Consider the following 27,693-nt stretch of genomic DNA (forward strand, 5'->3'; position numbering starts at 1 on the left):
GGCTGTGTGCCAGGCCGTCTGAGACAACCCCCAGAGGAGGAGCTCGCCCTCACCCAGCTCCTTCCGTGGGAAGTGAACTCCGCTGACTCCCCTTGCCGACTGTGGGGTGGGGGGCAGGAGAAGACAAGATGGACCATCAGAAGCAAGAGGAGCTCAACCATCACCTCAGAAACTAAGGCCTGGAGGGGGCAGGAAACTGGCTCCAGGTAGTTCAGCAAGTTGAATGCAGAACTGGGACTAGAATGCTGTCTAACCAGCAGCCTCCAGGGGCCAGGAGTCTTTCCACTGTGTTCCCTGACTGTGTAATTGTTGTTATTTTCACCAGAAATGGAGACTGCAGCGTTTGACCTGCGCTTTCTTGCACAGTGCGGCTCTTCCAGCAGGCAGGGAGCCAGAGGGCACAGACCCAACCATTTTGACCTAGATTCTGGGTTTCCCATAGGGTCTCGTTTGCCAGTGGGGTACACTGAGGCAGGCTCTTATGTAGCACATCTCTAGTAATATAGGTGCTCCCCTCCGACACTCAGGTAGGCAGCCTGGGCAAAGGGACAACTGTTTAGCCCCTCTGTCATCGGATACAGAGACTAGACACGCAAGAGACACCTGCTACAGCCACGATGCACACAGTGCCTTTGGAAACACGAGGCAGCCTGTTGCCGTCCTGGAGACGTCAAGAGACAGACAGACAGAGGCAGGCAGGCAGGCAAGGCAGATAGGCAGACAGGCAGGCAGGCAGGCAGCAGGTGCGCGAGGGGCACGGAGCGCGCTGTCCAGCGAGCGGCGTGGCCGCAGGGCGCCCCCTGGAGGGCAGTGGGGAGGGGCCCGCGCCGCGAGCGAGGGGGCTCGGGGAGGAGCCGAGAGCTACCAAACCGACACGGCGGCGCCGGGCAGACGCAGGGCCGGAGGGACACACGGGCGGGCACTCGCCAGGAAAATGGCTCAGGCTCAAGAGCCTCCCGGGCGGAGGCGGCCTCCTCTCGGCCGCAGCGCGGGAGGGGCAGGGGCGCAGGAGGCGGGACGCGCCGTCGAAGCCCTCCCCTCGCCCCGCCTCCCGGTCAGCGCCCTTGGCCGCGGGCGCGTTGTTGGTTTCGGGTTGTCAGGCAGCAGCAGCGCAGGCCAGGCTGCGGGGGACCCGGTGGCGGTGGGGGTGCGGCTCAGTCATGCCCGCTGCCACGGCCTGAGCCTCTCCATCCCTGCAAGCATGAAGGACAGTGGGGACTCCAAGGACCAGCAGCTCATGGTGAGACTCTCATCCACCTCCTCGACTCCACCTGTGGCCCGGGCTCCCTGTCAGCCTCTGACAGAGCCGTCCTTCCCCTCACCTGCCACTAAAAGGACACTTAGGTTCGGGGAATGAGACCGTCCAGAGTAAGTTGCCCCAAGTCCTGGATGTTAGGAAGGAAGACATCATTCATGGTCATGCCGCTGAGGCCTGAAAAGTTCGCCCAGCTTCACCACACTCACCCTTACACCTTCCCCGCAGGGAACCGCATCCCCAAAGCCTGTGCAGATGGGTCTCTGAGGCAAGACTGCTGCCCCATCCAGAAACACCGGGGCAGGCTTGACCAACCAGGAGGAAGGGGGAGATTCCGGGTGAACTCAGGGGTACCCTAACCCAGTGGAGTCAGGGGTTTAAATGGACAGGTGGTCACAGATAGGCAGACGAGAGCCTCCAGGTACCAGAGGAGCTGGTGTGGGGTTGGGAGTGGCTGCTTATTGGGTTGCAGCAAAGGTGTTGTTCAAGTCAGGACTCTAAATATTTCAGCGAAGTGCCGGAAGCGACTGAGATGGCCCCCCAGAGCCCTGGGGCCTGGGGCACGTGAAGAGGTATGTGTGGGAGATGGGGCTCAGGTAAAGACTGAAGACAGATTCCTGATTATCCGTGGTGCCCGGGTCAGACTGATGAGGGGAAGGCTCAGTCACCCCAAGGCCATGACCCCTCCCTAACTTCTGAGATCTGGGAAGGGGCCTTTGTCACCAGCAGGTGGGTGGTGATATGACTGGAGGCTAACGCTGCCCCCAGACACCTCACCACCGTAGGGCGAGCTTGCTGCTCCGAAGACAAGCCTGGGCCCCTGCCCTTAGCAAGCCCCAGGCTCTAACAGGGGTCTCCAAACTTTTTACACAGGGGGCCAGTTCACTGTCCCTCAGGCCATTGGAGGGCTGCCAAATACAGTGGTCCTCTCACTGACCACCAATGAAAGAGGTGCCCCTTCCAGAAGTGGGGGCTGGATAAATGGCCTCAGGGGGCTGCATTGCGCAGGCCGTAGTTTGGGGATTCCTGCAAACATCTTCTCTGGCTGTATGGAATGTGTGCCTTTGAAAACAGCTTGATAGGCATGTGTGGTGTGTCCCCCACAGCAGGGAGGGAGGGTCCTCCCCCCCTACCAGAGCTGTTTGGCTGAGGAGTCCGGTCCAGAGGATCTGACAGACAGTGTCAGTCCTTCTGAGAGTGAAATTATATCCACACGCCCAGCGGGTATTTCGCCTTGTTCAGCAGAAGTACACATGCCCCTATTTTTGTGGAGAGGCCCACGCAGAGGGAAGACCCACCATCTGGCAGTGGGTGGAGAGCAGAGGGAGTTGGGGGCCTATGGAACTGCCCTAGAATGTGGGCACCGGTTTAGGATGTGAGGGAAGCGCCCCGGGTCCCAGTCCCATCCTGATATGGTCAGTGCTGTACGTTCGGTTGCAGTTCCTCATTCATGATGCGCAGGCTCCTCCAAGAGCTGCTCACAGTGCCAAGGGCTCCAAGTTCAAAGCCCAAGGGAGCTGCAGTTGCTTAATTTGGGTCTATGATTGATGCTGCCGAGAGGAACAGGCAGCTCTCTCCTATGGGGATCACCCTGAGCCACAGGCTCCTGGAGAAATTCATAGATTCAGACATAGCCCACAGTCTCTGAACCTCCTGCCCTTGACCCACGTGGTTACCCTGAACCACTGAGTTTTTCTTAAGATGAAGAAGGCCTGGGACCTGACCAGGCAGTGGCGCAGTGGATAGAGCGTCGGACTGGGACGCAGAGGATCCAGGTTCGAAACCCCAAGGTTACTGGCTTGAGCGTGGGCTTATCTGGTTTGAGCAAGGCTCACCAGCTTGAACCCAAGGTTGCTGGCTCAAGCAAGGGGTCACTCGATCTGCTGTAGCCCCCCAGTCAAGGCACAATCAATGAACAACTAAGGTGCCGCATCGAAGAGTTGATGCTTCTCATCTCTCTCCCTTCCTGTCTATCTGTCCCTATCTGTCCCTCTCTCTGTCACACACACACACACACACACACACACACACACACACACACGGAAGGCCTGGGATAGCTGGACAGAGGAGAACCTGGGGGTTGCCCCAGGGGAATCATGAGGTCCTCTCATCCTTTTCTCAGTGGCCCAGCACAGCCCTCTTTGTCTAATCTCAGGGCTCTGCCCTTCCCTCCCAGGTGGCACTCAGGGTTCGGCCCATCAGCGTAGCAGAACTGGAGGAAGGAGCCACCCTCATCGCCCATAAAGTGGATGAACAGGTACGCAGGGCTGTGGCTGGGAGCTGCAGGCCAGGGCAGGGGTCTGCTCACCTGGTAGGGACAGAAGGATCCCCATGGCTTAGGGCACCATCCTTCCCCTACCCACTGAACTCTTGGCTAACACTGAATTGGTGATATTGTCAAGGAAACCACTGTTGTTCTCCCGGGAAGTCTTCCTAAATTAATCCAAGGAGAGCTGAAAACTTCCCTAGCCTGGGTGGGCCCTGATCCCCAGTCCCTAAACATTTCACACACCTTCTATGTGCCCATGACATGATTTTCCCACTTTAACATATCTGCTATACACAGAGCATGCATTTATATGGTCTAACACTCACCTCCAGAGTATTCCTAGTTTTCAAAGTCCTAGGATGTATGTTTGCTCTCTTGACCATTATATCACCCTGATGAGGTGAGCAGGGCAAGTCACACCTCTGTTTACACAGAAAGCAATAAATATTAAGTACCCACAACATGCTGGTGACCGTGCTAGGAGCCAGACACTATTGTGAACAGAAAAGACCGTGTTCTCCCTTCATTACCTTAGAGTCCAGTGTGGGCAGGTGAGGCATCAATCAAAGCGTTGACTCACAAACAGATGTGGGTTTGCAGCCAACAAGTCCCACAAAGGAAGGCGTAGGGCTGTCGTAGCAAGTAAGAGGGGGACGTGACCTAGTCCTGCAGGGCAGGGAGAAATGGTGCTTAAGCTGAAACAGGACTGTGTTGGGAGGGAGAAATTTCAACCAGATGGACTTGCGTGTACAAAGACCCAGTGGTGAGAGGAAGTGGGATGCACTTGGGTAACTAAAAGCAAATTCATGTGGCACAAGCAGGAGAGAGATGCAGAGAATGGGCTAGAGGTGTGAGATGAGCCTGGAGACACGGGCAGGGGCGAGCCCACACCCTGTGGATCATGGGTAGGAGTTGAGGGCTCAGGTGCTGGAGTGGGCATGGGCATGGCGGCAGGTTTGGTGCCCAGGTAGGAGCATCACAGGGGCGTGGCCTATGGGCAGCCCGAGAGTGGTCGCTTGCCTCTTCTCGGTGGCTGTTGCGCGTTCTTCTCCCGAGTGCCAGTGCTCATCAAGGCAGCAGGATGTGCTGGTGGGTCAGGGAAGTGGGGGTGGCACTCTGCCATGCAGAGAAAGGCACAAGTGGACACCTGCTGGCCCTAGGTCTGGCAGGCTGGACTCGGGAAGACTGAGGGCCATGGGAAGCCAAACCAAGGTAGACAGCAGGGCCTGCGGTGCCTGCCTGCCTCTGGGCTCCCTGAGGGGCAGTGCCCACTCCAGCCTGCAGCCTCAGCAGTAGAGCTGTGGGCATGGCCGAGCTGGGGGGTACCAGCCTCCTGACTTCTCCTCCATTCCCTCTTTCAAAGAGTAGCCTTCTGCCTGACCAGGCGGTGGTGCAGTGGATAGAGCATCAGGCTGGAATGCGGAGGACCCAGGTTCGAGACCACGAGGTCGTCAGCTTGAGCGCAGGCTCATCTGGTTTGAGCAAGGCTCACCAGCTTGAGCCCAAGGTTGCTGGTTTGAGCAAGGGGTCACTCAGTCTGCTGTAGCCCCCTGGTCAAGGCACATATGAGAAATCAATCAATGAACAACTAAGGAACTGCAACGAAGAAGTGATGTTTCTCATCTCTCTCCCTTCCTGTCTGTCTGTCCCTCTCTCTGACTCTATCTCTGCCACACACACACACACACACACACACACACACAAGAATAGCCTTCCTCAAAGAAGGCTCTGGGAAAGCAGGGGGTGACTGGGAAGATCCCATCTAAACTGCTTGGGTCAGCAGCAGCAGAAGGAATGCGCGTAGGGTGCAGGAGGAAGTCACGTAGGCTGGCTTCTGCCAGTTGCCAGCTGTCTGGCCTTGGGCAGGCTGCTTTGAAGACCCTCAGTTGCCTCCTCTGCAAGTGGGGGCAGTAATCATGATGCCTCCTCCATAGGGCCTCTGTGGGCTAATGTGTGCTTCCCCAGTGCCTGGTACACAGTTGGAGTCTAATAGATGTGTTTTCATCATCTATTAAAGACTGCGAGTCCCCAGGGCTGCATAGAGGGGCCAGCGGGCAGAGCTGGAGAACACAAGAGGAGAAACTTCCTTCCAAGCAAGGCCACTCCCTCTTTGTCCAACTTGTCCCCAAGGATATCAGGTCCTCAGGGTTGGGACAATGATGGCTCTTTCTCCCAGCTGCTCCTGGCTTCTGGCCAGAATGGGGGCTGATAGATATTAACTGATGCTGATGGAAATGCTCTGGTCTGGGGACAGCCCATTGTGTGCCCACACACGGCAAACACTGGCTCCTTTCTGTCCCTGCCAAGGAAGAGGGGGTCGGGCCTGGTCGGGCCGAGCTGCCCCTCTGAGAAGGCCCTGGGCTGGGCAGTCCCAACAGGGCTGCTCCTTTGTCAGCTGAGGGATGCTGGAGGGTTGTCTGAGCAGCGTGGGCTCAGGGCTCCCAACACAGATGCTGAACCCTGAGGGACAGTGCGAGGCTTCTGGTCCCGAGCTCCTTCTGTCCCCGCTGAATTCAAAGATGCACTTGCCTGGCTTGCAGTTGGATGTTAGCCACAGCGAATGGCAGGCTGGGAGCCTCCAAAACACCCCGCTGTCAGCCAGTAGCTTCATCACTCTGACCAGTAAGACCCTCGCAAACAGGAGGTGAAGACACAGGAGTCCAAGAAGCAAAATGGACAAGTGGACAACTGACTGCCCTTGCCACCACTCTGAATAGTCTCCACCCTGGACCTCTGTTCCTTTCCAGTGATCCCCCAGCTTGTCTGTGGCCCTGGCCCAAGGGAGGCTGAGGTGCAGGTTGGGCAGCCTCAATGATGGGCCAGAGGGCCGGTTGTGGCTCTGCCCCTACCTCCTTAGGTCTTGGGCCTGGCAGGCTGGTGGATGAATTTAGGAGCATTTTCAGGACAGCGTGGTGGTAGAGTCTATTTCCAGTGAAGGTGCAGCTGGGCCCAAGCGCCTACATGGCGCCCCAGTTCCTCTGAAGAGATATTGGTTGAGATGCAGAATTACCCATCTGCGTTCCGTTGTCCCCTTGGTTGTGGCTCTCAGCCATGTGGCCCCGCCCCGCAGAGAGGCTCCTCCACCCAGCTTCTTCTGACCTGGGCCTCTGAGTTCCGCCTCTTGCCCCCACCTCCCTGCTCTGAGGGGAGGGTTCCCTTGCCTCTGCTGGTGCCATCCGGACCTGGAGTTGGAAGCTGCTGGGTGGGCACTATGAAGGGCTCGGCACCTTGGTGGCCAGCAGGGAGGTGGGTGCTGCCAAAGCCCCCTGCACAGGGAAAGGTGAAACAACGACCCTGTCACACACTGGCTTGGGCCACCAGGAGGGGTCCTAGGAAAGCATCCCCTAGAGTTTGGCATTGTTCTCCTGGAGACATGGGAGACTGCAGCGACAAGGCTATGCAGAGGACACTTTCATGGGACAAGTGTCCTTTGGGGACAAGGGGCTGGTATGGCCAGTTTCTGGGAAAGCTAGAGTTAGGGTTTGGGTTTGTAGAAGGGGTCCAGCTGCCTTGGCAAGCCTGTGGTACTAGGGCCTCCATTCAATTCAGGACAGGAATCATCATGCCTTCTTCAGAGATCTGTGGCCTAGTGCGCCGTAGTGCTTACCTCGTGCCGTAGGGCTCTAACAGGTGTTAGTCTATTTTAAGTGCTGAAATGTGCAATGGTTTGGGGCCCCAGAGGTAAGTGAAACCAGGCCCATCTCTCACCATCCTACTGCCTGTGCTAGAGCTCTCAGGCCCGGGGTCCCTAAATGGTCACCTCCATGCATCCTGCTCCTGGACAAGTGCGGTGGGAGCTTGGTCTCCTATCAGCATCAGGGATGGCACTCGACCCTGCCCCCAGACCCCACAAGGATGCTATCGCTGACCACAAAGGGGGACATGCAACCTGGGAGGTCTGGGGGGCCCAGGCTTCCAGGGTGGAGGCAGAAATACCGGATCAGCCTCCTATCCCTCCCTCTCTCCCCCCATGGAGCCTACAGCCTGCTGACCCGCCCCCAGCTTCCCAGACGGTGTTTATCTATAGGATTTGAGCCACCTGACAATACATATAATCCCATAATTAGCCTGTATCTGCTCCAAGCCCACCTGTCACCCCCTGGGCTTCTGGAGTCCTGTTGGAGGAGGCATGTAAAGGCCCTCCAAGTCCTGGCTGGGCCTCCGTTTCCTCATCAGGAGACAGGATATTAACCTGCTCCACCCAGCCCAAGAGCCGTTGAGAGGATTATAGGAGATCCTGTACAAGGGAACTGCAGCCACACAATTGGGAGGCTATTGTGAAAGATAAATAAAGTATAAGGTGACAGATGCCAAGTGTCGGAGACAGTGAGTTCGGGGGTGGGGGCAGCCAGGCATTAGCCCACTTTTCTGCTTGGGTGGGGTGCTCCCTCCACACCACACCCACCATCTGGATGCTTCTTGCTCCTATTACCCCCAAGAGCTGAGCCTGGTGGTGAGTGACTGGAGGAGGACTGGAGGATTCTTCACCTCCTGCCCCCTAGCCATCACTCTGCCGATCTCCCCAGCCCCCTCCCAGCCCAGCCAACTGCTAACCTACTTCCATTTCTATAGATTCACCCTGTTCTGGGCATCTCACATACATGGAAGCATGCAACGTGTTGTTTCTGTATCTGGTGTCTTCACTGAGTGTAATGTCTGTGAGGTTCATCCAGGTTGTAGCGCGTGTCAAGATTTCATTCCTGTTTGTGGCTGTATAGTATTCCACGCTGTGGGTACACCATATTCTGTTTATCTACTCATCAATTGATGGGCATTTGGGTTGTTTCCTACTGTTTGGCTATGGTGAACGGTGCTGCCGGATGCAAAGATTCTGATACTTAGCATCTGTGGCGAAGGAGGCAACAGTGCTGGCTTAAAAGACAGATCTGTGGGCCGGCTTTTCCAGTTGGATTCAGTTTGAACAGTGGCTGGGGATCTGCATCTCACAAGCTCCCTGGGGGTCTCTGGTGAAGGCGTGTGTGGGCCCATGAGAGACACAGCCCTAGACTATCTTGTAGGTCACACGTCTTCTCATCCCGGGCCTCCAGGTCTTCAGGGTCCCACAGGCAGGTGCGGACCTGGCCAGGACGTCGGCATCATGTGGCTTCGTCCGAAGCAGCCAGCGGGGCCTTGATAGTGGGGTGAGCTCAGCAGGCTCCTTTCTGATCTTTTCTGTGTAGCCTCAGGCTGCTGACAGGGCCCAGGGACACCCTCGCAGGATCAGTCTCTTTCCTGAGCACTCACAGGAGGCCACACTATAACTAGAAGTATGACCAGCCACAAATTCTTCTTCATAAAGAAAAAAAAAAACACACTCCAGAAATAGCCTTCCAGGGTGAGGTCCACCTGGAATCAGGCTTTTGTTCGGCTCTGTCTTGCTTTTTCCCTGAGAATTCAGGGGCTGTGAGCCTGGCCCCTTGACCTGCACGTGCTGTCTCCCAGGCCGGGCCTTCCCAGGTTCTGACTCTGCCGGGCCTGGGGCCTAGGGGGCAGGCGTGGGTGTGAGTGTGACTTCCTCAGTGCTCTCTTGGTCCTCCCCGATGTCCAGCCTGGAAGAACTTGATACTCAGAGAGGTCATGTAGTTTTCTCAGGGTCACATAGCAGTGCTGAGCCTGAGCCCCATTGGTGGCATCTCCTCCCTTGGGCATCTTTGCTGCCAGTCTTGGAGACTTGAGGAGGAATAGTCTAAGTCAGAGGTTTTCAAGTGGAGGCACTTTTGCTCTTTAGGGGACAATTAGCAATGTCACAACTGGGGAGGGGGAGGTTTTGCTGCTGACATCTAGTGTGTAGACACAGCTAACCATCCTGGGTGCACAAGACAGCCCTGATCGCAGCGCTCCAGCCCAGAGTGTTGAGTGCCCAGACTGAGAAACCCTAGCCTAGGCTTAGCCATTCACAGGCCAGAGAGAAGCCGGTTCAAACTCGTACAAAGCTGCTCAGAGCACCACAGCTCAGTGGAGTTCAAAAGGCAGGACTCCTGCCGGCTTCGTTCATGGTTCTTCTCGCCTAGGTGATGTTGGGGACCAGTCTGTCCCTAATGGGGACATAGTTTACAGATTAGCCACCTTCCTGTGGGACCTAGCGGATCTTGGGTTTCTGAGCTCTAAGTCTGGTATTGTAGAAAGGTAAAAATCTGCGGCGAACTAAGAGCAGGTCTGGAAGTGAAGGCGGTGGGGGCAGGGAGAGGTCACTCTGGGGCCTCCGCCAAGTGAGGAGGCCTGGGACTGTGGACTAGAGCCTCCCCCCACTGAAGCTGCCCACCTATCCTGCTCCTGGCCCTGCCCCACCCTCTCACCAGCATTGGGAGGCTCCTGTGAGTCCTGTGTGAGTAACGTCCCCACTGAAACCTCCCAGAGACAGGTGCCCAGCGTGCTCGGGCATGAAAATTGGGAAGGAGAATGGCCACCAGCTTAGGGCTGAGGGTGGGGCTGGCTGCGGCCCCCTGGGGCTGTGGCCGCCCACACCCCGTCCCCTGCAGCAGGGGAGCCTGCCTTGGGAGGTGCATGGCTTTACAAAGTTGCCATAACAAATGCACAGACTGGGCGTCTTCAACAACAGAAATCTATTTTTTCATGATTCCGGAGGTCAGAAGTCCAAAGGGCTGGTTCCTCCTCAGGGCTGTGGGAACGAGTCGGCGCTGGGCCCCTCTCCTTGGCTTTCAGGTGGCTGTCTTCCACTGTGTCTCCATACAGTCCTCCCTTGGTGTGTCTCCATGTCTGAACTTTCCACCCTACTCCTACGTGACCACATTCTAACTTAACTACACCTGCAGAGACCCTATTTCCGAAGAAGGTTGCGTTCTGAAGCACCGGAGGTTCGGACTTTGACCTTTGGATTTGGGGGAAAACATACATCAACCTGTAAAAGGGGGGCATTCACCCAGCCAGGTGGTTGTCAGCCCGCATGTTCACTTGAGAGGCAGGGCAGGCCTCTGGTGGTCAGCAGCCTGGGGCCTGGAACCAGACGGCTCCGAGTCAGAATGGCTCTGCACGAGGCAGGGCAGCTCTGGGTGTGTTACCAATCAGACTCCACATCACAACCAGCGCTAATGTGAGTGCCTTCTCTGCATCGTCAGAGAAAATGAATCCACTGCGCCTGACTCACTCCAGACTCCCCCAAAGGAAACTCTATTCAGCGAACACCCTTTTGGCCTATGCTGGGTGCCAGCCAGGGTGACATTTAGGGGGAGCCTTGCAGAAGGTACAGGCACGTCCCAGAGTGGAGGCAAGCATATGCTCACAGGGGCCCAGACATCTCGCCTCTGTGGCCATCTGGGGTCTGCCTATGCGGACAGGAGAGAAAATTCCTCAGCTCTCTTCCCAGCTCTGGGTCTCTCACAAGAACCCCTAGTGATTATGAGCTGAGACCTGCTGCCCACAGCCTGCCTTTTACCTCAAGGCCTTGTAAATGCTTTCCTTGCCTCACATCTCCTGGCCATCTCCTGCTCATCCTTTAAGATGCAGTGCTGGGGCCACCTCTTCCAGGAAGCCTTCCTGTAGTGGTAAGGCTGGATCAGGTGCCTCTCCTCTGTGTTCCCATTGCCTCCTGTAGCCCAGCACTTGTCATTAAAACAATCTGTTCCCACTGGACTGAGTGTCAGAGGCAGGAAACCACCCTCTCTCTCCAGGACCTAGCTTAATGCCTGGCCCATAGGAGGTACCCAGAAAAAGTCTTTACCTGGCCCAACCTCCTGCGCTCTCTGTGGCAGCTCAGCACCACTGCCCAGCCCTCTGTGGCTTGGCTCCAGTTCACCTGGCCACGGGCACAAGGGCTCCATTGTATGCCAGAGTGGACAGGGAAGGGGTTGATGCTCTGGAGGGTGGGGTGCGGGCTGAGACCCAGACAGATGGAGACCCAGACAGACAAAGCCTTCTTTAAGAGGAGATCATGGCAGCCCTGCTGACAATGCACTGATTCAGGAGCCTGGATATCAAAGGAATCAAATGCCCAGGGACCATGAACTTGGCAGTGCCAGGAGGTCGTTTGGAGGTGATCGGTGGGCTATGGGCATCGGTGAATGCCTCTCTGCCATCCCTCCACTGAAGGCCTCCCACCTGAGGGTGCCCCTTAGGCCCTGCCTCTGTCCACACTGGCACTGGAGAGGTGAGAACTGGTACAGCTGGTCAGGTTCCCATTGCGTCCCACAGGGACTTATGCGGGGAATTTAGTTGCTGGGTTTATCTTCAGTTGGGTCTGAAATTTGATCAGAGCTCATGCTGCTGGCTTTAGGGCCTGAGACAGGAACTGGATCCTGGAAAAGGCTTACAGGGAGTAGGGCTGGAGTCCTGAGGCAATGGCTGGGGACAGGTGGCCACCCCAGGTAGCAGGGCAGGCCCAGATGACATGACCCGACCCGTGCTCAGTTTACTTTGTCCACCCAGCTTTGGGCAAGCTGCGAGGGTGCCTAAGTCAGTGACTTCATTCTGTCCCTGCACAAAACCCCAGCCCAGCCTGTCTGGAGCCATCCCCTCTAACTGGCTTATCTGAATACCATCTGATTGGATGAGACTCCTCCTCCCTCCCTCCTCCTCCCTCCTCCCTCCTCCCTCCTTCCTCTTTCCTTTTTCCTCCCACCTCCTCCCTCCCTCCTCCTTTCTCCTTGGAGAATCCCAGAAGACTGTGCTGGGCTCCTGGGGGTGGGGGTCTCAGGCCAGTTTAGATGTAGTGAACCCAAGTGTGTACCTACTGCAGGAGGCCAGGTGGTGAAGGAGTGGGCAATATCAGGGTGTAGGTGGAGTGCTGAGGAGAGCCTGGTGGCAGTCCCAGGGTGTGGCCCTCCCAGGCCCAGGGCTCTTGCTTCCTCACCCTTGTCACCAAGCCACCAGTGGCTCTTTGCCCCACACCTGGGTCTGCCCACTGGCTGAGCAGGGCTTTGGGAGTGAGAGAGAGGTGTAGGGATGAGGCAGGGTGGAGGGGAGGCAGCGGGGCAGGGGTGAAGCAGGGTGGAGGGGAGGCAATGGGGCAGGGGTGAAGTGGGATGGAGGGGGGTCAGCGGGGCAGGGGTGAAGCAGGGTGGAGGGGAGGCAGCGGGGCAGGGGTGAAGCAGGGTGGAGGGGAGGCAGCGGGGTAGGGGTGAAGTGGGGTGGAAGGGAGGCAGCGGGGCAGGGATGAGGCAGGGTGGAGGGGAGGCAGCAGGGCAGGGGTGAAGCAGGGTGGAGGGGAGGCAATGGGGCAGGGGTGAAGTGGGGTGGAGGGGGGTCAGCGGGGCAGGGGTGAAGCAGGGTGGAGGGGAGGCAGGGGCAGGGGTGAAGCAGGGTGGAAGTGAGGCAGTGGGGCAGAGGTGAAGTGGGGTGGAGGGGAGTCAGTGGGGCAGGGGTGAAGCAGGGTGGAAGGAGGCAGGGGTGAAGCAGGGTGGAGGGGAGGCAGGGGCAGGGGTGAAATGAGGTGGAGGGGAGGCACAGGGGCAGGGGTGAAGCAAGGTGGAGGGGAGGTGACGGGGCAGGGGTGAAGCAGGGAGGGTGGAAGTGAGGCAGGGGGGCAGGGGTGAAGCAGGGTGGAGGGGAGGCCACTGGCCGGGGTAAGGCAGCTGGACAGGGGTGAAGCTGGGCAGGCAGTGCAGGGTCCTAGTGCCTCCTGGCTGCAGTGAGGTGAAGGGTCTGCAGACTTTGAACCCAGATTCCGGTTTCAAGTTTTGTTCCTTCACTTGCTAGGCTGTGAGCATGGGCAAGTCACTAGTGTGGGCCCCATCTCCCTCTGTAAAGCGGGGATAGCCATGGGCCTCACCACGTGACCAGTGCAGGGCCTAACAGAGTCTGTATACGTAAAGTGTTCAAAGTAAGTCCTGACACAAAGAAATGCCAAATGAGTGCCAGCCTGTATCACTGTAACTCCTCCTGTGGGAAGGTGCATGGAGCATGGTGTTGCAGTTTAGAAGAGGACCTGAATCATGGTGGCCTAGGGCAACATGCCACTCTCGGCTCCTTTCGGCATCTAGTGCCAAGCACCCAGATGGGGCACACAGGAGCTGATGGGGGCAGGGCTGGGCCCAGGACTCAGGGGCCTTGGGCTACCCAGCTCTGTGACTCCCTGTGGGCCTGGACTGGAGTGCTCTGGCTTCTAGTCCTTCCCACTCCTTGCCTACATCCTGAGTGAGGAGGGGCGAGGTCAGTGTTGATGGTGTGGACCTGGAGCTCCTGGATGACTACTGGGCTGCCTTGGGGACCTTTGCAGATGGTGGTTCTCATGGACCCAATGGAGGACCCCGATGACATCCTGAGGGCACATAGGTCCCGGGAGAGGTCCTACCTGTTTGACGTGGCCTTTGACTTCACTGCCACACAGGTGAGAGAGCTTGGCCCTTGGAACACTCTGCCCCAGCTGTGAAGGAGCCCTCGAGGGACCTGCCACTGTCCCTCAGCCTTCCTTCCACTTGCTCCCCGGTGTCCACCTTACTGTAGCCTCATGAATGCAAGTGTGCCCTTTCCTCTTGCATGGACACACTTGGGTTGGCAGGCAGACACCACCCTGCACGGGCACCCACACGGCACACCCAGCAAGTGGCCCCTGTGGGAGTTGGAGGGTGCTTGAAGCCCATCTGGTATGAAGAAGGAAGTCTCGGGGAAGCTGACACCCTCCCAAGGACCCCCACTGTGCCATCTGTGGGGTGTTCCCTGGAGCAGGTGTAAGGCATGCTCAAGGCTGGGGGCCGGCAGCCAGCTGTGGGGGGAGGCAGCTCAGGTGTCCTGAGCTCCCTTTCAGGCTGGCGTCCCCCCCATGGGGTGAAAGCAGAGACACCCATCCTGCACTCCCACCCCCACTTCTCTGGGGCTGACGACAGAAACCGCTCCTGTTGGGAGCAGTGGGAGTGGTGCCCTGACCATGTCCCCAGCCCCTGACGGGCCTCTTCTTCCCTGCAGGAGATGGTGTATCAGGCCACCACCAAGAGCCTCATCAAAGGTGTCATCTCGGGCTACAATGCCACTGTCTTTGCCTACGGTCCCACTGGTGAGGAGGGGCCCATACAGTGGGGAGGACTGTGTACTTGTTGTTCTCCTTAAAAAGCAAACCCCCTGGGCCACCCTCCTTCAGAGAGCCAGTCTGACCCCAGCTGGGGCAGGAATGGAGGATGTGGCTGACCCAACCCCCCTACCAGTGCTCTTAGTCCCCAGAAGGCCCATCCTCAGACAAGATGCCATCTCCCTGATCTCCACACCCCTGCCGCCGGAGTCCTAGCTTTGAGGACACACCCAAGTTAGCCAGGAAACTTGCCCAGCAAGGTTGCGCTCCTGACCCATCCTGCTCCCCCACCACCTTGCTATGCCCGCCCAGGCTGTGGGAAAACCTACACCATGCTGGGCACAGACCACGAGCCAGGCATCTATGTTCGGACCCTCAACGACCTCTTCCGCGCCATTGAGGAGACCAGCAATGACATGGAGTATGAGGTGTCCATGTCCTATCTGGAGGTGAGCTCTCCTCCCACACCAGCTTAGACAGGGGGCCTAGAAAACGGGGCTGGCCCGCCTCCCTCGGGCCACCACCGGGCTGTTTCCTGGGCTGCTCCTTACGGCTGCTCCCCCCCACACACTGTGGACCCCACTTTAAAAAAATCCGAGGCTCAGAGGAGTTAGGCAACTAGGTCAACATCACACAATCAAGTGAGGAAGCAAAGATTCTAACTCAGGAGCCCTGCTCACTGTCCCACACTCCAGAACAGCCCTGTCACTGAGCACAGGCTCAGATGCCCGCCATCCTCACAGGTCTGTTCTGACCCAGTTCGCTCTGCCAGGCACCTCCAGGTGCTTTGTGTATGTGGGGGCAGGTGAGAACTGCACGTACACGGGCAGGCTTGACCCTGCTGGCCTTTGCTACCTAGTCACAGCCCCCAGCCCCCCCCTGGGGGAGTGCTCCCACCAGGCTACGATGGGGCAGTGCAGGGTGGGAGCCCGCAAGAGGCCAGAAGAGGGGGGAGAGCCGGTAGCTGGGCTCCATCTGGCTCCTAGCGTCCCGGCTCCCTTCAGGAGCTGATAATCTCCTGGGTGACAGCTCAGGAGGAGCAGCAATGTGTTACTGCCCCAGCTGCTTTGACCACACCAGGGTGGTGTTCACTCCACCAGCAAGTGGCGTGAGGGTTACCTAGCAACGAGCCAGGCTGGCCACCAGTCAGGTCCTCGTCCTCTGCCCAGCGCCCAGCCTGCCTGCAAAGGGAGTCCGACTTGGTTTTGACGTCTTCTGTCCTTGGCTCCGGCAGCTTGACGTTTCCCTGTGGGTGCTGAAGCCGCTACCCCCACTTCATAGAAAGGAAGGGCCTGTGAGCTCCTCTTCGCTTCTCACTCGAGAGGGACAGGGAACCTGGCCCCTGCCTGGATCTTCTGCCCTTCGCCTCCCATTACCACCTGTCACCCTCCTGTCCTACCAGATCTACAATGAGATGATCCGGGATCTACTAAACCCTGCCCTGGGGTACCTGGAGCTGAGGGAGGACTCCAAAGGGGTGATCCAGGTGGCTGGGATCACTGAGGTCTCCACCATCAATGCCAAAGAGGCAAGTCTTGTGCAGCCAACCTGGGCAAGGGGCAGGAGGGGGCAGAGGATTGACCAGACAACTGTACTGCTCACAAAAATTGGGGGATGGCCTGACCTGTGGTGGCACAGTGGATAAAGCGTTGACCTGGAAATGCTGAGGTCGCTGGTTCGAAACCCTGGGCTTGCCTGGTCAAGGCACATATGGGAGTTGATGCTTCCTGCTCCTCCCCCCTTCTTTCTCTCTGTTTCTCTCTCTCCCTCTCTCTCTCCTCTCTAAAATGAATAAATAAAAATAAATTTAAAAAAACAAAAATTGGGGGATATTTCAACATGAAGATGAAGCGATAAAATATCCCTAATTATTTGAGCAGTTTTGCTTCCTTGTGTACACACAGCCCCTGCCCTCCCCAAACCCCTCCACACACAGAGGCCGGCCCACCACCACCTGGGCTTTTCCCCAGCCTGTGGGAGCATCCCCACCGGTTCCCAAGAGTGGCCTTCCTCCTGCCCACCCAGATCATGCAACTGCTGATGAAGGGGAACCGGCAGAGGACCCAGGAGCCCACGGCGGCCAACCGGACGTCCTCCCGCTCCCACGCTGTGCTCCAGGTGTCCGTGCGCCAGCGCAGCCGGGTCAAGAACATCCTGCAGGAGGTGCGGCAGGGCCGCCTGTTCATGATTGACCTGGCCGGCTCTGAGCGTGCGTCTCAGGTGAGGCGAACACCACCAGGGGCTGGGGAGAATGGGGTTTTGGGGGGGGGAGCAGAGGGCAAGGATGCCAGCCTCCCAGCTCCTCGGGGAATGGGGGGCCCAAGGAAAAGGACTGAGGGAGCATAGGTGCAGGAAGGGGAGGTGGAGGGGCGCCCTGGGGGGGCAGCCAGGGGCTGTTTGTGGGAAGGGACATGGAGGATGGGGGTTTCTCCAGGGAAGGAGACTGGCTGCCCTGGAGGAGGGGTGACACGCAAGATTATGAATGAGCTTGTATTAGGAACTGGGGTGGGGATGGGGGACCAACGTCCCTGACTGGGGGACCCTGGGCAGAGCCTGGGAGAAGGCCTTGTCAGTCACATCAAAGGAGCAAAGGTCTGTCACCATTTCTCACAGCATTTGTGTATTCGCCCCGCTCCCCATCACCGAGCCCAGCTGGCCTGGCTCTGTGGCCTCAGGCTGGCAGCATCCCCCAGCAGGTGTGGGCCGAGGACCCCATCTGGTGGGCACATGGAGGTTTCCTGGTCACCTACACGATGAGGCTGGGTGACGTCACTGTTAGCACTAAAGCCAATGCAAGGGACAGGACAGTGACCAGGGAGAATTGACAGGGATAATTGAACACGTGGGATTGGGTTTGAACAGGGTGGGTTGGAAAAACACACCCCTCCCTTCTAGGAATGCCCAAGGGCTTCCTGGAGGAGCACAGGGAGAGGGCATGCCCTGCAGCCACTAGAGTAAGTAGGTTCCAACTTTGGAAGGCTGGGCAGAGACTCATCCTGAGTCTCCGTGGGCAGCTGTGGGCAGAGCTTCCTCAGCCTTCGCACCATATTGCAGACCAAAGAAAAGGAGAGAAACCCACCCTCTAACACGCTCGCATGCACGCACGCTTTCCCCTGCCCCCCTGAAGAGCCTGGGGTGCCCTATAGAGCCCTGTGCCTGTGGCCCGGCTGCCTCTGAGCTGCCTAGGAAGCCACCGCCTCACTCCATCTCATTCTCATCGCTGGACACTAAGCCTGGGGGAGACAAAGTGGGGAGCAGAGAAGCAAGCTCTCAGCCCTCCCCAGAGCCCTCAGCCTGTCACTGTCATTCACAGGCCTTCTCCTTCTCATACTTTGGAGAATGCCCATGGGAGGAGCAGGGGACATGTCCCTCAGTCATCTCTCCATTTCAGAGCCCCGAGGGAGGGAGAGGGTTTTATAACCCAGGATCCCCAGGTTGTAGTGACGGCCCTCCCCTGCCCCATATGGCCATAGTTATGCCCCCTGCTCGCCCCCAGACACAGAACCGTGGGCAGCGCATGAAAGAAGGAGCCCACATCAACCGCTCCCTGCTGGCTCTGGGCAACTGCATTAATGCGCTGAGCGACAAGAACGGGAACAAGTACATTAACTATCGCGACAGCAAGCTCACCCGGCTCCTGAAGGTACCTTCTGTACTGTCAGCCACCCTATGAGTTTAGAGCATTAGTATTTCCATTTGCAGATGGGGAAACTGAGGCACAGAGAGGCTCTCACTAGCGAGTGCTGGAGGTAGGATCCCACACGGACCTGGTGGGGCTAACGTCCGAGCGGCAGTGTACCTCAGGCCCGCCATTGGCCTGCCGTCGTTACTGCAACTCTGGTCCAGGAGGGAGGGGCGGTTGCACAATTACTGCCATTTTAAAATGCAAGGAAGTGGAAGAATAAAGCCACAAGGGGCCTGCATGAGGTCACTCAGCTGCATCGCGCTCCAGGGCATGGTCAAACCCAGGGTAAAGGAGGGATGGCCACAGGCCAGACCATTCCTCCCACAGAGGTCTCCATTCCTCCCTCCTGCCAAAACAACAGTGCCATCCGCCATCCATCCATTTCTGGGAGGCCAGAAATGGTGGGAGGGAGGGGGGAAGGGCCCTCTCTGGCTCCTGGCCAGCCAGGGCTTCCCTCATTCCTCTGTGTGAGGGGAGAAGAAGGACAGCCAGGAGACCCTGCCTGGGATGCTCACAATTTCCAGATGAGAACTTTGGAGAAGGAAGTGGAAGTGCGAAGGGGGGGAGGGGAATCTGGACTCAGGTTGTCCTTGTATTGCTCAGCACCAGGAACAGAGAGAGAGAGAGAGAGAGAGAGAGAGAATGTACCACAGGGCAACCTAAACCGCCCGGCTGGTGCAGGGGTGTGGGTGGAGGGCAGTTCCTGCCTGACCACAGGCCCGCCCTCCTCCCATCCAGGATTCCCTGGGGGGGAATAGCCGCACAGTGATGATCGCCCACATCAGCCCAGCGAGCACTGCCTTTGAGGAGTCCCGGAACACCCTGACCTACGCCGGCCGGGCCAAGAACATCAAGACCAGGGTGAGGGCCCCTGGCCTGTCCCCTCAGAGCACGCCTTCCTGGGCCAAGACTGAAGCTCTGGACTGCTTCCAGAACCTGCCCCTCCTGCCTGCTCTCTCTGGACCCAGCCGCATTGCACTGGCCTCATTCCCCTGTCGACCCCATGCGCTCTCCCTGCTTGCCTGCCAGGAAGCCCACACCTTCCAAGGGTCCCCTCCTCCTTGTTCAAGGTCTGTGCTCCCCCAGTCCAGCCCCCTCCACGTCCCCTTTTTCATCTTCAGATGCTCATTCAGTCGGTGACATTTTCTTTTTTATTAAAAGATTTTATTTATTCATTGGGGGGGGGAGAGAGAGAGAAGGGGGGAGGAGCAGGAAATGTCAACTCCCATATGTGCCTTGACCAGGCGAGCCCAGGGTTTCGAACTGGCGACCTCAGCATTCCAGGTCAGTGCTTTATCCACTGCGCCACCACAGGTCAGGCAGTCAGTGACATTTTCAAAGCACCTCATCGTAATAGTCATAGACGCTCAGCCCTTTAACATATCGTCTCATAGGATCCCCAAGTGAGTCGAGAGTTTCCACTCTCACCTTGTACAGTGTAGGAAAATGAGGCTGAAGGAAGTAAAGTGACTTCCCCACTGGGCAGTGATGGTGCTGAGACTGTCCTTGCTGTGTATTAGGGAGTCTCTTTCGATCTGTGTGTGAAGGGGCAGATGGATAAATAAATATAAGATGAGAATGCTGCAAACCAGCACGGCTAGTAATTCCAGGTCCTGAGTAGGAACAGTGTGTAATTTAAAAAATAGGCTTAGAGTAAAAGGATGGGCTCTGCAATGCTGATGGCAAGAACAGAGCACTCTCAACACTGGCTTCCCGCTTTATTTATAAGGCAAAGTGGGCTATTAGCAAATCAAAGAGATCTGTGATCACATTTCCAAGGCAACCCAAGAATTCTACCAAGTGCAGAAAACCCCCACCATAAATAACATCTCAACTTCACTAAACAAAGAATAAAAGAAAGTTGCCTCCAGTTTTTTTTTTTGGGGGGGGGGTTATGGGGGGTAGGATGAGTATAAACAATCCAGCACCATAGCAAAATAGCCTTTAGCAACTTCACAGAACAAGTGAGATAGGGGGTTGGGCAGACTGTCAGCTTACTGCCAGTTCCCCACACCTCTGTCCCCCCAAAATCTAAACTGCAAAGACCCTGTTGGCCTTCAGTCCCCAACATGAGAACATGGTCCCAACACTACAATTTTCTACCCAACCTTCAAGGAACTTAATGGTGAATGAGACATGTCCTTGAAACAGTTGATAGTTCAGAATATTATTAATAGCAGGTAAATAATGCCAACAGTTGATGGGCTAGAGGGCTTCCATGGAGCTCTTTGGAGACTGAGTGGGACTCTGAAGGATGGAAAGAACATTCCAGAGTGGAGGAGCAGCAAGAGTAGAGGTTACAAAAGCAGGAAGGAGTGTCTGGTGGGGGTGGGGAGAGCAGGGGGTTCCTAGGCTATCACAGAATGTTCACAATGGAACAGTGAGTCAAAAGAAAATGCGAACTGAGGCCCTGGCCGGTTGGCTCAGTGGTAGAGCGTCGGCCTGGCGTGTAGGAGTCCCGGGTTCGATTCCCGGCCAGGGCACACGGAGAAGCGTCTGTCTGCTTCTCCACCTCTCCCCCTCTCTTTCCTCTCTGTCTCTCTCTTCCCCTCCCGCAGCCAAGGCTCCATTGGAGCAAAGTTGGCCCGGGCGCTGAGGATGGCTCTAGGGCCTCTGCCTCAGCGATAGAATGGCTCTGGTTGCAACAGAGCATCGCCCCAGATGGGCAGAGCATCGCCCCCTGGTGGGCGTGCCGGGTGGATCCCAGTCGGGCGCATGCGGGAGTCTGTCTGACTGCCTCCCCGTTTTCAACTTCAGAAAGATACCAAAAAAAAAAAAAAATGCGGACTGACTGTGGTGGACCTTCAACACCAGGTCAAGGAATTAGGTCATTCCCTCAAGCAGTAGGGAGCCACTGAAGGTTTAGCAGTGGAAGCAGTGTTTTAGGAGCATGGTGCTATCAGAGGCATGGAATGGGAGAGGTTGTGGGGCTGGAAGCAAGAAAGCCATTAATGTTATCCTGAAAGGCAGGGAGAGGTGGAGGGAGAATGAGGAAAGAAGACCCTGCAGGCAGGCCCTGGCACCTGGGCTGACTGTACCCACTCTGCCCCCTCCCGTGTGCCCTGCAGGTGAAGCAGAACCTGCTGAGCGTCTCCTACCACATCGCCCAGTACACCAGCATCATCGCAGACCTGCGGGGCGAGATCCAGCAGCTCAAGTGCAAGATGGATGAGCAGGCTGGGCGAGGCCTGGCCCAGGGACGGCTGGAGCAGGGGGACATTCGCCACATTCAAGGTGTGTGCGTGGGTCCATGTTAGTGGGAGCCCATCGCCCACAGCCCTTCCAGAAGCCTGTCTCTAATTGTTCTGGGGTCAGGCAGTGCTGGGTTCATATCCAAACTCTGGCTGGGAGGCCTTGACCTAGTCACTCAACTGCTCTGAGCCTTTGATCGTAAAATGGAATCACACTCTCTGGAGATTGGGTGGGACCCCATGAATGAAAGAGACACGAGCTTTAGCTGTGTAGGACTTCACCCCCAGGGCTGCAGTGTAGGGCTGTTGGCCATGCCCCACATCACCCGTAGGGTACCTTCTACATTCTCTTGTAGACTTGTGGATTTGCAATGATGGTTTTCTCACTAATGGCACTACAGTGTCTAAGGGGCATCTTTACAGCTGACACAAAGTGTGGCAAAGGTCAGCAGAAGCCTGGTTCATACAGAGGGGCTGGGGACCACTTTTGGGCCACAGCCTGAAGACTCCATGTGGAAGTGTAGTGTGGGAGGAGGTAGTAATCTAGAAGGTCTATCCAGAGGAGGTGGTTGGACAGAAAGTGATTTGGGAAGAAAGGGAGGGAGGGCCCCAGATGAGCCCAGACTTTCCTGGCCCAAAGCCTCCCTCTTTACTGAGCTCCCCCACACCCCGTCTGCTGGGCAGCTGAGGTCCGACAGCACAGCAGGCAGGACGAGCAGGCCGACATGGGACAGCTGCGGGAGCAGCTCATCGGCGCCTTCCAGGAGCAGATCGCTGTGCGGAGACGCCTGCTGGAGCTGGAGAACCAGGCCATGGAGGTCCAGATCGCCACCTCCCGCCACCTGCTCACCATCGCTGGGTAAGCAGCCCCTGTCCCAGGCCCCTCCTGGCCGCACCCCTAGGCTTGGGACAGAGGGGCTGGGAGCTGTAGCTGCTCATTGCGCCCTGTTCCCCGTGGCCTGGATCCCACATCTCCGCTTGGGGATGGGGCTGCGGCAGCTGGGAGCAAGAGAAGTCACGCAGGGCGCTCAAGTGGAAGGAGGAGCAGCGGAAGGAATCCTACACCAAGGAGGATAGTGAGAAGGACTCGGACACCGGTGATGACCAGCCAGACATCCTCGAGCCACTGGAGGTGGCCTCAGCCCGGGACAGCATTGCCACCCTAGTGAACGAGCAGAAGAAGCTACACAAGCAGAAGGTGCCCGGGGTTTGGGGGAAGGGAGAGTGGGTTTGGGAAGCAGGAGGCAAAAGGGGTGAAGACCTGACCTGAGGTGGTGCAGTGGATAAAGCATCGACCAGGAATGCTGAGGTCGCCAGTTCGAAACCCCTGGCTTGCCTGGTCAAGGCACATATGGGAGTTGATGCTTCCTGCTCCTCCCCCTTCTTTCTCTCCCCCCCCCCCCGCCCTCCCTAAAATGAATTAAAAACATTTTTTTTTAATTTTTATTTTTTTTTTTATTTTTGGCAGAGACAGAGAGAGGGACAGATAGGGACAGACAGACAGGAAGGGAGAGAGATGAGAAACATCAATTCTTCGTTGTGGTTCCTTAGTTGTTCATTGACTGATTTCTCATATGTGCCTTGACCACTGACTGATTTCTCATATGTGCCTTGACCACTTACTGATTTCTCACATGTGCCTTGACCACGGGGGCTACAACAGACCGAGTGACCCCTTGCTCGAGCCAGCGACCTTGGGTCCAAGCTGGTGAGCCTTGCTCAAACCAGATGAGCCCGCGTTCAAGCTGGCGACCTCGGGGTCTCGAACCTGGGTCCTCCACATCCCAGTCCGACGCTCTATCCACTGCGCCACTGCCTGGTCAGGCAAAAAAAAAAATTTTTTTTTTTAAGCGAGGGTTAAGCACAGAGTTAGGGAGGAGTGAGACCTGGGATCTCAGGCCACAAATCCTGTGTGAACTTGTTGTTAGTAACCTCTTTCCACCTCAAGTTCCTCAGCTGTTAAATGAAAAGAGTCATAATATAGCCCTACTGGGGTTGTTGGGGAAGATTAAATAAATGCCTTTCATATATCACGGACTCAATAAATGGTAACCAGTATTATAATCAGGGTTTTCCTGATGTTGGACCTTTGCCATCTGTTTTGGAGCATACCCACACTGGGAGCCCTCAGGGTACCATGAGCCCTGAGGGCATCAGATAGGCTGGGTTGAGAGGTAGGTTGTAGTCAGAGTAGCCAGAGGGTGGGCACAGAGCGTCCATGTGGGAGCAGACCCTGTTTGCAAGGCCATGATGCAGCCTGGAAGGTGGGCCTCGGAAGGGCTCTTCAGCCCAGAGTCTGGGACAGGAGGGACGAGGACAGGCTGGGCGGAAGGGAGCGGCCCCTTGCCCGCTTGGCGCTGACCCCGCGCCGCCCCCAGCTGGCACTGGAACAGCGCTGCCGCGAGCTGAGCACGCGGGGTCGCCGCCTGGAGGAGGCGCTGCCAGGGCGCATCGGCTCGGAGGAGCAGCGCGAGGTGCTCAGCCTGCTGCGCCGCGTGCACGAGCTCGAGGTGGAGAACGCCGAGATGCAGTCGCACGCGCTGCTCCGCGAAGGAGCGCTCCGCCACCGACGTGAGGCGGTGCGCCGCCTGGAGCAGCACCGCACCCTCTGCGATGAGATCATTCAGGGCCAGCGGCAGATCATCGAAGGTAGGTCCCGTGCCTCTGAGCCACCCACAGCCTCCTCCACGTGCAAAGGGCCCGGAGGCACGCCCGAACCCTGCCCCTCCTCCAGCAGACTACAACCTGGCCGTCCCCCAGCATCTGGAGGAGCTTTACGAAGTGTACCTGCGGGAGCTGGAGGAGGGCAGCCTGGAGAGGGCCACCATCATGGACCGGGTGGCCTCCAGGGCCCTGCAGGTGGGCACCTGGGCATGCTTTGCGGGAGGGGCTGATCCCAAGGCAATGCCTACAGGGAGCTGGGAGGGCCATGGGACCAGGCGGGCCGACACCTCAGGAAGCTGCCTCCCTTTCCTTCTCCCCTGCCCAAAGCTTTGCCAAGCTGAGGAAACATGCTCTCTCAGGGCATTTCTCTGGGAATTGTCTCCACCCAGGGTCAGAGGGTCAGGGCTGGCACCTGAGATATCAAGAATGGCCCCAAACGCCCTTCCGGCAGACCAGGCCATCAGGCAGTCAATGCCAATGGGGATACCTAACAGCCACAGCTTACCCCTTGGAACCCAGAACACGGCCCTCTAGGGCCCGCCCCCCGCCCACATCACAGCCTTGGTCTTCCTGTGTGCCTTTGCCACCCTGTGCTGTTATCTGGTCCAGGACCGACTCTTCTGACTGTCCTCCCCTGCCATCCCCTCCTCAGGACAGCGCCTTGCCCAGAATTACCCCGGCAGGAGCCATGCTGACCCCGGAGTCTGACTTGGAGAGCGTGAGGACGCTGAACTCTGAAGCCCAGTGCGTGCACCACAGCGCCCTCCCTCCCCTCAGCACAGAGAGGTGAGGCCAGGGCCTGCCCTCACCAGCCCCGCCCGCCTGAGCCACCCCAGGTTAGGGCTTCCTGGGGAAGATGGAGCAGGAACAAAGGGGAGGTCCAGGACTCCTGGGTTCTCTCTCCCTTCACACAAATAGCTCTCCCCTGGCTTGGGGCTGGGGTGGGACCTCTGTGGGACCTGCTTGGTCACCAGATGCCCATCCTCCTCTGCCAACCTCAGCGAGGCCAACCATGTGTTCAAAGCCAGTCCCCGGGCGTGGCAGGTGAAAAGCTCTTCTGTGCCCACCCCACCCCCCATCCACATTGGCAGCCTGGTGACCCAGGAGGTGAGTGCTGAACACCTGCTGGCCCCAGGGGCTCCTCTGCTGAGGGTGGGAGCACAAGGGTGGACACCCAGCTGTTGAGAAGGAGCCTTTTCAAAGCAGCTACCACCCTCGAGGCTTTCTGTCTGCACTGAGTGGGGCATGGGGGCTCTGCCGCGTTCCCTGCTCTTCCCTCCTGACCACTCCACCCCACAGGCCCCCACTCAGGCCAGCCTGGTCAGCCTGAGCAGCCGAGTCAACTCTTCTCCTGAAAGCTGCGAGAATCTGTCAGCGGTCCCCTTGTCCCACAAAGGTGTGCCCCCTGCCTGCCCTGTCAACCTGAGCCTGGCATCATCTAAACTGCTCAGATCACCCACCTTAAAGCCCTTTCCTGCCCTCTCTGCACAGCTGAACGTATCCGTGCTTCAGGTGCTACCTATTCTATGCAGGAGGTACCAGTGGCCAGAGAGGGTTACCCGTCAAGACCACACAGAGCTGGGGGCACAATCAGAAATCAGAAAGGGGAACATACGGCTCTTAGGGTCATGGTCCCCCTTCCCACTCAGTAGTAACAACTGCAATAGCAAATATAGATTGAATCCATGTCCCTTGCCATAGGCTGAGCCCATTATCTCAGTTAATGCTCACAGTAACCCTGTAGGGCTAGTTTGACTACCCCCAGATTACAGAGGAAAGTGAGGCTCAGAAATTTGACCTAGCTTTCTTAAATGGCAAACAAGTGGTGCTGGAATTGAAACCCAGACGTTCTGGCTCCTACCCATTTCTGCCTTGGTACAGGAGGGGTGTTGAAGGTGCAGGAGGGAGAGGAATACAAAGCCTTGATCCCAGGTTGGGTGCTCCCTCTGTCCCACTGCAGAGAAGAAGGAGATCCTGACCAACACCAAGTGCATCTCCATGAAGGCTGCCCGGAGGCGCTCAAGGGTCCTGGGAACCGAGGGACGCCACCTGCTGGCAACTGCGATGGAGCGCAGCAGCCTGTCCCTTCACTCGCTAAGTGAGGCTGACGATTCTCGGCCACTGGGCCCAGTGGCCTGCAAGCGGCCGCCCAGTCCCACGCTGCAGCATGCTGCCAGCGAGGACAACCTATCCAGCAGCACAGGCGAGGCCCCATCCCAGGTGGTCAGGCATCATGATGACAGTCCTGGGCCCTGGCTGCGTGGCCAGAAGAAAAGTCTGGGCAAGAAACGGGAGGAGTCACTGGAAGCAAAGAGGAGGAAGCGGAGGTCCCGATCTTTCGAGGTCACGGGGCAAGGGGTGAGGCCACTGGTGGGGTGTCTGGGCCCTTACCTCGTGAGTGGGCACCTGAGGGCTGTATTCCTCCAGAGGCTCCGAGGCATCTGCACTAGCCCTGCCCTGCCCCCATGCCTGTGTCCCCTAGTCTGGCCCAGTAGCTAGGGGCAGATCCCTGTCGCACATCCCCATGCAGTTCCTGCCTACCTCACTGTTCTTCAACCGACACAGCTCGTGCGCCCCAAGACACACCTCTTGGGGCCCCGTCCCCTGGAGAACATCTTGGACCATAGGATGCCAGTGTGTGGGCATCCATCCCCTGGTATCCGGCATCTGGGAAAGGTCACGCTGCCTTTGACCAAAGTCAAACTTCCTCCAAGCCAAAACACAGGTCAGTCAATACCAGCAAGAGGGGATAGGGAAGGGGAGCCCTTGGCCTTCCCGGGGAGGAGGTATGTTGAACTGTTTGCCTTTATAGATGCTCCTGGCTAGAAACAGGGTTCTTGCAAAATATCATGAGACCGGCATTTTAAGATTGTGCCCCAAGGGAGTTCAAGACCGCTGGGTGATCGGAGAGGGGAGGCTGAGGCATTCCTAACCTCTGCTTCTGGCCCTTCCCCTATTTCAGGCCCTGGCATTTCCTCCCCCCTTGCTGTTCCCTCCAATCCAGCTGGTGTTTCCCGACGGGCTACCCGTGGGCCCTGCCTGTCCCACGGCACAAGCACCCATGGCAAAGATGGACGCTTCCGGCGTAACTGAGGGGCCCTACCTGCTTCCAAGACTGAATGGGGTATAGCAGGAAATGGGAGATGGATGGTAGGCAGATGAGGGTGACCTGGAAGCAAGAGCTTAGGACCTAAGAAGGCCAGGCTCCTGAGACCCAGGACTTATGAGGGTGCCTGCCCAACCTTTCCATGTGTGCAGTGCCACTGGGGAAGGGAGATACGCCCAGGAGGCACAGCTAGGATGACAGGGCTCCTTGGCCTCCCAGCCCTGGACAGAACCCTGTTGCCAAAACTCTGCACAGACCTGTAGCCAGGCTTGGCCTTGAAAATGGTGAGAGGGAGTTGTTAGTGGGACAAGGCTCCTGGGGCAAGGGCGTCCTGGGCGGTGGAAAAAGGGCCAACAATTCCTTCTCATCATATGGGTGGGATGGGAGAGGGAAGGGATCTGGTTTGCTTACTTGACAGCGGCTTCCTTTTTAACAGTAAAATCCTGTTTGGGTTGTAACAGTGTGTTGGAAACTAGACCTTGTCTGGAACAGGGTGACCATGACTGGTTAAGATTCAACCCAACAGTCTTGCCCCTCTTTCCCCCGCACCCCATCTCACTCTGGCT

The 27,693-nt window shown here is 57.4% G+C and overlaps 1 protein-coding gene across 2 annotated transcripts; it reads left to right on the top strand.

Moving 5' to 3' along the window:
- The first annotated feature begins 953 nt into the window (after positions 1-953).
- KIF19 (kinesin family member 19) lies at positions 954-27,457 on the top strand. Of its 2 annotated transcripts, none has more exons than XM_066237120.1 (20): positions 954-1,240; positions 3,432-3,512; positions 13,696-13,806; positions 14,382-14,469; positions 14,794-14,930; positions 15,884-16,009; positions 16,507-16,701; positions 17,978-18,124; positions 18,905-19,027; positions 21,235-21,400; positions 22,042-22,216; positions 22,357-22,555; positions 23,736-24,006; positions 24,092-24,216; positions 24,674-24,807; positions 25,023-25,128; positions 25,321-25,417; positions 25,982-26,379; positions 26,587-26,746; positions 26,984-27,457. In XM_066237120.1, exons 1-20 carry the CDS (start codon positions 1,202-1,204, stop codon positions 27,112-27,114), a joined length of 3,009 nt encoding a protein of 1,002 aa, XP_066093217.1. In that variant the 5' UTR covers positions 954-1,201; the 3' UTR covers positions 27,115-27,457. The 2 variants fall into 2 exon arrangements, with proteins under 2 accessions (XP_066093217.1, XP_066093218.1); XM_066237121.1 differs by having other exon boundaries at positions 955-1,240; positions 24,095-24,216.
- The last annotated feature ends 236 nt before the right edge of the window (positions 27,458-27,693 follow it).

Source organism: Saccopteryx bilineata, chromosome 6, assembly GCF_036850765.1.
Source record: "Saccopteryx bilineata isolate mSacBil1 chromosome 6, mSacBil1_pri_phased_curated, whole genome shotgun sequence".
Lineage (NCBI taxonomy): Eukaryota > Metazoa > Chordata > Mammalia > Chiroptera > Emballonuridae > Saccopteryx > Saccopteryx bilineata.

Bases quoted from the DNA above. Each gene is read 5' to 3' on its own strand.
- KIF19 (XM_066237120.1), top strand. From the start codon at position 1,202: ATGAAGGACAGTGGGGACTCCAAGGACCAGCAGCTCATG. The intron at 14,470-14,793 runs GTGAGGAGGGGC...ATGCCCGCCCAG, and splicing joins CTTTGCCTACGGTCCCACTG to GCTGTGGGAAAACCTACACC. The intron at 24,217-24,673 runs GTGGGCACCTGG...TCCCCTCCTCAG, and splicing joins TGGCCTCCAGGGCCCTGCAG to GACAGCGCCTTGCCCAGAAT.